The sequence below is a fragment of the Natrix helvetica genome, assembly GCF_964273705.1.
Source record: "Natrix helvetica genome assembly, chromosome: 4".
In the NCBI taxonomy this organism is placed as follows: Eukaryota; Metazoa; Chordata; class Lepidosauria; order Squamata; family Natricidae; genus Natrix; species Natrix helvetica.
In genome coordinates this window covers 55,082,957-55,093,060 of record NC_138550.1, presented here as the reverse complement: position 1 = coordinate 55,093,060, position 10,104 = coordinate 55,082,957, and the positions used below count along the sequence as shown (strand labels likewise).

Here is a 10,104-nt window from a genome sequence, read left to right as displayed (position 1 = left end):
TATAACATTGAGCAAAATGAAACATTCAATTAAATTTTATTCTCTCATTTATAAAACTGATATTTTCCCCTATCCCTTGGATGAGCATTTTGAATGAGAAGTGAAATGTCTTCAAAGAAAAACCAGGAAGTCCAGTTGCCTCTTGAAAAAGCACTTCTGGGACAACCATGACCTGGATAACTGGTAATCTCCATAGACATCTATCCCTTGAATGACCAATGTGGCCCTCAGATTGAAAATTTTGGAGACCCCTGGTCTAAAGCATAATTAGCTAATGGCATTTGAGAATATGGAGTCCACCTATTCATATGATGGTCTGTCTCATATATTGAGCTGCCCAAATTTAGATGCATTGATGAAAAGCTTAATGCTGAAAGGACCAAGCAGAATGGAGACACCCAACTGACATTGGAGATGACCTGTAGAAACAGAGTAAGCATAATGTAGTCAACTATAATGTCAGTGGAATGGGAAGATTTCAGTTTTGACAATTCAGATAGGGTGGTCTGGAGCACTCGTGTGTGATTTGGTGAAACCTTTCCTTCCAAGATGGATTTACTTGCCTGAAGGTTGGAGAATATGAATCAGGTTAGCACAATACAAATTGAGGAATACTTGTGGAATTGCAGAAGACCACAACTTCTCAAGGCTAGTTGAAATCATACCTTCTGGACTCATGTGGAATTCCAGAGAATCTTTGGACTCTCAGCTTGCGTAGGTAAAAGTAAAAAAAAAAAGAGAGACTTCCCTGCAGGCAGGAAAGAATTTTATCAGACAGAGATGCAATAATTGTTGGAATTTACACAAACCCACCCTTTCCTGGAAAGCTTATTGCCAGTACAGCTTTCAAATGAGATCAATTATGATGTACCTGCTTTGCAGCCTTAAACATAACTGATGACCTTCATCAAGCTAAAAAAACCATTTATGCCCATCAGAAAGGAGTGCTTCATCTGTGCAAACAAGGTGTTCTAACAATTTAAAGCAGTTTCAAAGAATTGGAAGGAAGAAAAAATCCAAAGAAAATCAGAGGGACTATTCTAGGTCAAAATGTTAATACTGTGCAGGCTAAAAACAGATTGGAAGCTCAGTAGTAGCAATGCATAGTCAAAAAAATATTATAAAATTTAGCAGATCCAGAACAGGCTTCTATGCAGATGCATAACTCCCAAGGTTCAAATCAGACTTGAATAAAAACAGCAACAACAAATATGTTGCATTTTCAATTATTGTCATATGAACTCAGCCATTCTTAAATTTCAGGATTTAAACCAGTCTTCAAGGAGTCAGATTATGCTGCAAGCACAGCATTTAATTTCATTACCAGTAGTCTTGATTGGGGCAAGAAATAACTAACTCCTCCTTCTTTAAACAATATTAATAAAAACAGGCTAGATTGTAGAATTTGTACTTCTGCAAAGGCTTCCAGTTCTTATGGCTTCTTCTTTGTCCTCAACTTACTGAAGGACTTTTACAAAGTGCTTTCCCCCCCTGTGTTCAAATAGGTGCAATTTCAGGTCAAATACTATCTGAATATTATTGGTTATTTACATTTAAAACAATAACGGGAAACTGCTATAGAACAAAATTTAAACTGAATTCCATCCGCTATTTTTTGTGACACCCCCCCCCCATCTGAATGTGACAAAAATGTAAACTGCTTGATAACCTTGTAACAGTAATACATCAACTGGCTATGATCGATCCTCATGTGGATAGGTTCTTGTGTGTGCAAATTTGGACATACAAAGTAATGTATTGTGCAGTCTTGCATTAAAACCTGTCATAACATATATTAGTTTTAAAAAGTTATTTGGGCATAGTGAGTGCCCTGAAATAAAAACCATTGGTATAAAGCCTTTTACCCTAAAAAAGGATAACCGCCATTTCACATTTTTAACATTTTGGAAGAAATTAGGCTAAAACCCAATTATTCGTGATAAATTTTGCATTATTTATTAGTTTAGACCCTGTTTTGTAAAGATAAGCCCATGCAAGTATATTTGCATGGAAAGCCTACAAACAGCCTCACCATAGTTATGTTCTACCCTTCTCTTCTTGCTACCCACATACTACATAGAGAAGAAGAAGGGTTTCATGAAGAATGTACTTGCTTCTTGCAGCAATATCCATACATACTATAGCAGGCAATTGAGGGAGCTAGAGCTCTATTGATTTTTTTTTTTGCCAAGTGCTCCAAGAACAGAATTTGGTCCTGCATGGGGCCTAATTTTGTTCTTAATCTTTGTTCCTGATTAAGATATGGAATACCGAAAGTGGGCATGACCCATTTTCTGAACATTGCATACAAGAGACTGAACAAGCATGTTTTGACTTTTGGTTTAACAGCTTCTCACAGCCATAAACAATACAATGATGCAGTACAATACGTCCCTGCACATTACCTCATAATGAGGTATCAAGTGAAAAAGGATCATCAATTTTAAAAACCAAAGAAAATTATGATGAATGGATTAAGACGTTCTAAATGTATCTTTTTTTTTTTTCAAAAATGTATTTCTAATTTAATACTTTAACTTAGTTTGGGGAAGTACATTCCTGTAGTGCTGTGGCTGGTTTGTAAGCTTGTTGGCAGTATCAGAACTGTTTTACAGTTTGTACAGCTGTGAGATCACTCTTGTTTAGGCACTATATAAATAAAAGAAATATATGAAAAGTACTTAATGTAAAAATGTATACAATTAAAAACTAAAAATTATGCTTTACAGTCAGAATAAAACAGAGAAGAGGTGTGGGCATTTCAAAAAATGTCTTGCTATTTGAATTAAAAACTCAAAATAATATATTACACCTCCAAGTTTTACTTCCATATTCTTAAAATCTGTCTCAAATGTTTCTAATATTTACACGTTACTATAATCATACCTAGCAGACCAGGCCTTGAAGTAGGTTAATTGCATAGGAAGATTTTACTATGTTTACATTTTATCTTAAGTTATTTTTTTAAAGCACAGTAAAGAGTCTGAGGACAAATTATTCAACTGTTTATCATACATAAGACTGCATGACTATAATACAAAGGGCTTGTCTTTTCATTTAACGTTACAATATACACAGCAAGTCCGGACTAGATCTTACAATCTGAACACAGGTATTTAACCTTTTCCATGCTGTTTATGTTTACAATGCACAGAAGTCCTGTAACCAAACTGTGTAGTAAAGCACACAAAACTGGACTGTTAACATAACACAGTATGCAGAAGCACTGGAGTTTATGATTTTTCTTTATATAAATTTAAAAACAGTATTTTTGGTGCTTGTTAAGGTATGGCAACCAGCACAAGAAAAATTACCCATATTTGTTACCCTTATATTCCTAGACAGCAGTACATATTGGATTCCGTTTTGTATTGCTAAGCTCAATGCTCCATTGTTGTGACGACAGCCTTTTGCCCAGCAAACATTTTTGAACCGCAGAAGTTCAAAAACGTCAATTCACAGGCTTGAGATCGCAATATAAAATAAATATGGATACCTTGATAAAAAAGTTGCTTTACAAAAACTCCTTATTTCTAAAGCATTCTTTCATACTTCCACTGCATTCAGCCTCTCTGTTGCCAATATAAGGAATGATTATAAAAAAGAGAAAAAAATTTGTTCAGAAGAACCAACCTAGTTTGCTATAAGGACTAACCAGTCTGAAGTGCATGGTATTTTGTTGAATGGCCTTTAACTGGTTTACTGGCAGAGGTAGATTACTGCTTCTGTTCCGTGTAAAGGGCAAAACAGTGTTAATCTGGAAAGATAACCACTTTATTACCCTAATTCCTCTATTTTATTCACAATGTTCGTATTCGTAATTTCAAAAATCGTCAAAAGGGTTCTGAAATTTAGCAACTGCCAAACTGATTATGTTAAATTAAGGCAGCAGACCTCCTGTTAAGTACAGCCTACTCAGCCTCAGATTTCACTTGAGCCTTTTTTTTTTTTTCACTTCACTCATCTTAGTGTTTTGGATCTGTTCATGCAATCAAGGTCTTGCTTCAGGTTTACATTTATGCTAATAAGGGATACAACAAATTAACTGCTGGTTTCATAGCTTCTGGCTTTACTGTCCCTTTTACTTTCAGAAGCTTGAACACATTTATAATGCAACAGATGTTACAGTGTTGAATTAGATGTCCTATCTATCATGTTCAATACACAGACTGTTGTAAAATGTATTGGCTATGAATAAACAACAGTTCCAGTTTTGTTTAAGCAATAGTACAGCCATAATTTTCAACTGACATTTAAAAATGGTCTAGTTACACCTTGTGTCAAAGTGCAGAACTGCTACATTATTGGTTACAGACATCTATGTGCTATAAAAACAGCTTTGGTACAATAAATTATCAAAAAAGAAAAAAAATTTGTAAAATTCACAGCATAATTGTGAGGCAAAAAAGCAGTCACATAAAATTCTGCATTTTTAAAAATGTTCAGGTTGAACAGAAGACATCTTTGTGCAGAAGTAACAGTGGAGAAACCACGTGCCCAGAAAAAGCAAAAAGAGGAAGAAGATGTAGGAGGAAAGAAAAAAAAAGAAAGTGAAAAGCAGAGAGGAACACAGTTGTAGCTATTTTCATCAAAAGCAAACCACTACTCCTGTGACCTTCAACCAATAAGGAAGTCAGCTTTATGACACACGCAAAGTGACCTTGCAATACCTTACAATATGTGGGTCACAAAGTCTATTTTAAAAGAAAGGCCTCTTGAATTACCCATTCTCTGTGTTTTCAGCATTAAGGACTGTCTGCAAAAGCAAGTCCAAAAGTGATTGCATCTGAAATGGTAGGCTCTTCTAACTTAGAGTCCAAATCCATAAGGCCAAAGGTTATCCCAAAGACCACCACTTAAGACTTCCCCTGGACTGGTCAAGACCAACCTGTTGATTGCTTCTCAGTGCACCTTACTTACTTACAGGAACAGTCTTATTTCAATACTAACTGATTGTAGCCTCAAACATGAGACACAGAATCCCAATATAATTGCTGCTTTGATTCTCAGTAGGTTCAGATAAGGAGTCTTAATCACCGCCACTTAGCATGCTTAATGTGTCTCATGAACACCATTCCAACCATCCTTTTTACAGCTAAAGATTCTGTTTTGCAATCTTAGGGTCCCTCTTCCTTACAGTACTGCTTTTTGTGTTCATGTATGTTTGGGGAATGGAAATTCATTATTACTCCCCACCCCTCCCCCTTAATATTAAAAAAAGAAAGAAACAAAAACCTCAAAATGCCCATTTATATGATCCTGGGCATGCCTTAAAATATGCTTGCAACTAAGATCAACTCTTGAATATTCATCCTGTTGAACAAGGGGAAAAATATATATGTGACTTGGTTGTAATAATTAAAACGGGCAAAAAGGTGAGAAATCTTCTCAAAGCTATCTAGGATAGGTATGAACATGGCTCTAAAAACTTCACTGCAATCTGTTCAAGTTTAAAAAAATAGTTAGCTTTGCCCTTCTGTAGCGGTTCAATAAGTCTATCTCCTCCTGATTCAAGCAGCTTTGCACTTTTTTTTTTTTTTTTTGGAAAAACACCACTTCTATAAAAACACACAAGAAACAAATCTGTTTCAGTTTAGTCACGAGCTGGCCACAGGACTTTGCTGAACACAAACTCCTGTCATGGGAGATTCTTCCCTATCAATTCCCTGTCTCATTGTAAGATGTCCTTCAGTCACGTAATGAGCAGGACCTGTGTTAGCAGAAAACTGGTACGTTGGGTGTCCTGCTATGCCAGTTTCTTGGTGTGGATTAGAATAGACCGTTAAATTGACGTCCATAGCTCCATTTTGTCCAAAGTCTAACGCGTTAGCAGCCACAGGGCGGTTCTGATAGGCCTGATTGCCTTGATTACCAGTTGAGGAGGAAGATGTAGAGGAAGAAGTTGTTGAGGAAGACAGGGATGTCATGGAGTGGTGACCATGGCCCACCTCCATGGAATCTTGGGTGGACGAGCTGTTTGTTGGAGAATTGTAGACCCTTGGCCTGGTCCGACTACCCAAGGCCTGCTGTCCATGATGATGGTGGTGATGGTGGTGGTGATGATGGTGGTGGTGGGAATTATTTCCATGATGATGATGTAATGCATTTTGTTGCTGAGGAGTAACATGGAAAGAGGTTTCTTGAACTGGATGGGTTTCAACAGTAACTTGTGTAGGAGCTTCAGTTCCTGGCCAACCAAGAGGAGGAGGAAACTGCTGTCGAACCTATAACAATAATACACAAGCACACACATGAGGGGTTAAGTTATTTTATGTCATAAAATCTAAACAAAGCAGTGTTACATTTGTACTACACTGAACTTGATTTATCTGTTGCCAAAAATATAACTTAAAACTTTAAAAGAATGAAATATAATCATTACATATTAGTATCTGTCTCCTGCAGAAGGTTCTTAGATCTGATTATCAAAAATGCATAAGTCAACTGTTCAAAATTTTTACCAATGTGATTTAGAAAGAACTATTAGCTTTTTGGCAATTATTTCAGTTTTAATCATATTATCAAATATTATCTGAATGATAAAAGTAATAGTTGCAGAATTGGTAAATGATTGTTACTGTAGTGTGATCACGGAGCATGCCAATAATTAGTTAACAGAGACTTCCTTTCAAAACTACCTGAGGACTGTGCGCTTCACAATCCATAGCTTGTACAGCAGCAGTGAAGTGTCCACCACTATGTCGATGCTGGTGTGTTGGATCTGACCGTGCTCTTCCACTGTTGCTTGTCCCCGAAGAGCCACCTTTAATCATAAGCAAAACAAATACGTTGAAGATGATATAATCAGAAATGTTGATGTGACAACAGGAAAGTATAATAAATAAGTTCATTACAAAGGGGAAAAAGACTAGCTAGAATTTTAAAAAGGAGAAAGAGAGCCAGATCTAAAATAATATAAAAACATTTTTATGTCTATAGTAAATATTCTTCCAATGACTTCATTTCCAAAATGTTTTAGGAATCACACGTGTACCTGAGCTTGAAGATGTGCTAGAAGTGGTTCCTGAAGATTGCGACTGCTCCATAGCAGGACTTGTAGACACACTGTTACTTGTGTTTGTACCTTCATCTGCTGTTTTCTTAAAGAAACTATGCTGCAGAGCATAATAAGGTTGAATTCGGGTTTTTGGATCATAATCAAGCATCCTTAAGATGAGGTCTTTAAACTTCAAGTAGTCAGCTACAGTATGACCCGACTCCCCAGCACGACGCCCTCCTGGTCCTCCTGTTTCAACTCCAAGTATATTGTGAAGTTTACGGGTTCCAGGTGGTTTGTACTCCTGTTAGAAAATTAGAAATTCTTTACATTTAAAAAATAGTTGCATTTTTTTATTATTTCAGATCAGTTTGCTAACAATATAAATACTTCCAGTTTTTTTTTTAAAACCCTACCCTTGATTTAGGGTATTTTGGTTTTCGTTCTGGGTGTTGGTTTTTGTTTTTGACTCCTGGTGACTGCCTAGATGGGTCCCTGAAGTCTTCAGAGCCAGTTTAGTGTACAGATTAAGGCATCAGGGTAGAAACTGAGAGACCTTGAGTTCCTTAAACACAAAGCCAGTTAGGTGATCTTGGGACAGTCACTCTCAGGTTTAGGAAGATGATAATGGCAAGACACTTCTAAAACCTTTACAACAACAACAACAGCAGCAGCATTTATTGTCATTGTGCATCATGTATACATCATGTATACAAAATTGGTTGGTTATCAAAATATCAACAATATTCATTTACTTTAAAAGAAAACCTAAGAAACCAAAATAAACTTAGGAAGGAACCCCCACCCCCACTGGTCAGGCTGTTAAAAGTAACGGTGAGAAATTTACGTGGGAGGGTGGACATCAAATTTGCAAATCTGAAAGTATAAATCTCCTGCCACTTTTGACCTAAGTAGGGCATGTCCTCCTTCTCTTGTCCGATCTTCCTTAGATATCATCCTTCCCCTCATCTCTGAAGGTTATTTCCACATGCCATGACAGTAGATTAATATTGTATTTATGTATTACAACAGCCACTCAGAGATCAGATGTCAATGCTTATAAACTATTCCCTTATGAATATTTTATTTATTTATTAAATTTATATGCCACAGGGTTACCCTGTGGTAAGATGAGGAACCAATAAATTTAATAATAAATATAAAATAACACAGAAAACATGATTCTGGGTGGCATACACCACCATTTTCCTACGATTTCCCTAATTTAGAAAGTTTATAGCATGTGAGTTAGCATATGCTGCAGAACAAAAATTAAGTGCAACTTCGGTGTGTGTGTGTGTGTGTGTGCGTGTGTGCACGTGCCTACATAGTCCAGTGTCTTAAACTAGTCTAAACCAATATAGCTGCCTTCAGCAGTTGGGATGCCAGAACATTTATATATTTTTTTAACTTTTGCTTTTATTCTTTTTAGTAAAACCTGTAGAGTAAATAATTACAATTACTACATAGTTTATTTCTGATATGTAACTAAAGTGAAGTATTTTTTGACTGAAAACCGACGTATGCTTGCCATTTATTTTACGATTACACTTCCTAATAGTAGGAAGTATGAATAATTAATTAGAGAAATTAATAATTTCTCTATGTAGGGAAACTGTTCTCATTTAAATCAGGATTAGCTAACAGTATAAGTAAAGGTTTCCCCTTTCCAGTTGATTCTGATTCTAGGGAACAGTGTTCATCTCTGTTTCTTAGCCAAGGGAGCCAGCATAGTTACAAACAGATTAATCTAGATCAAAGATCAAAATATCTATTTACCCTTTTCCCATCTTTGGTCTTTTTTAAGGTCCAAGAGCCATCTGGCAACTTCTCAAAAAACTTTTTTGCTTTTGGTGCTTGGTCAAGAATATGAGCAGGTGGTATACCCAAAACCTCCACTATTTTATTCATCTGATCAACCTGTTTCAAATGAGGAAAACCAATTAGAAGTGTAACCAAATATTTAAAACTTAAGAAATAGGCAACTCAGCATAATAAAAATTCATATGTATATCAACATACCTCATTTGCTCCACTAAAAAGAGGTTCTCCGGTGTGCATTTCCACTAAGATACAACCAAGGGACCACATATCAATTGCAAGATCATAAGGCATTCCCAATAGCACCTCAGGTGATCGATAAAAACGGCTCTGGATATATTGATATATCTGCATTTTATAAATAAAGACATTAAGTAATCCTCAAAAAAATGTTAAATGCTACAAAACTTGGTAATTAAAAAAGAAGCTTAAAGTTAAATATGCAATTATACAGCAGAAAATGTTAAAAAATACTTTGCTTCATAGACTGCAATTCTGTTTCCTTATTTGTGAAAGATTCATATGATGTTGGGAAACTACCAACCAGGCAAGGAGGTGGGATGAAGCAGAGCTTAGTCTCAAGCACAGCTTGGACTGACCCCCCACCTCTCACACACACACAGCTACTTGCTCCTAGATTCTAAACAACGTAATAAAATAAGCCTCCTTCAAGCAGAGTTCAACTTCAGGTGATGCAGGGACATATCTATATATTTTAATAAAAGAGAATCTATTTAACTCAAGATTGAACTATGGAGCTGTTTGCTTCCAGACCTTTTTATACCCAAGTAGATAACATCATCAGTGTTAAATAAGTGTGGAATTTGCTCCCTGTTTATGTACAGTAGGAAACAAAAAGACTAGAACACACTTCCGGTTCCGGCAGATACGGCGACGGGCAAGCTTTTGCCCGCTCCCGCTCTCCCGGTGGGCTTCCCCCGCTTCTGGGGGGGCACAGGACGCCCCGGAGAGGCGTCCTGCCGAGGGAGCAGCTCGCGGAGGGCCCTGGCATCGGCGGCGGCTGGTGGGGGCTCCTCCGCTTCGCTTTAGGCACCGGGGAGCAGTATCGGAGGGCGCGTGGGCGTCTCACCTCATGCCGATCGGACAACATACTTCTGAAGGAAGCAGCGGCGGTATGGTGAGAGGCTTCCTTTCTTCACTCCCTTGCTTTTTGAATTGATGGACTTTTTCAGCAACTTTAAAAGCTAAACTTTCGGATTATTTTTGGAGGAGTGGCTGGAGGGAGGGGGATTTCCCCCCCCCTTGGACAAGCGGCTTGAAAAAAT

General features: G+C 37.1%; 1 protein-coding gene across 9 annotated transcripts in view; it reads right to left on the bottom strand.

Annotated features, from left to right (window-relative positions):
- Window positions 1-457: 457 nt before the first annotated feature.
- The window catches only part of DYRK1A (dual specificity tyrosine phosphorylation regulated kinase 1A), a 176,364-nt gene continuing 166,717 nt past the window's right edge, over window positions 458-10,104 (bottom strand). For all 9 annotated transcript variants that reach the window (XM_081951503.1, XM_081951505.1, XM_081951504.1 and 6 more), the window contains 5 exons: window positions 9,020-9,166; window positions 8,777-8,917; window positions 6,995-7,301; window positions 6,639-6,763; window positions 458-6,224 (listed from right to left, as the gene is read on the bottom strand). In XM_081951503.1, the coding sequence (XP_081807629.1) occupies window positions 5,598-6,224; window positions 6,639-6,763; window positions 6,995-7,301; window positions 8,777-8,917; window positions 9,020-9,166 (1,347 nt within the window). In that variant the 3' untranslated portion in view covers window positions 458-5,597. The remainder of the gene's footprint in view (window positions 6,225-6,638; window positions 6,764-6,994; window positions 7,302-8,776; window positions 8,918-9,019; window positions 9,167-10,104) is intronic.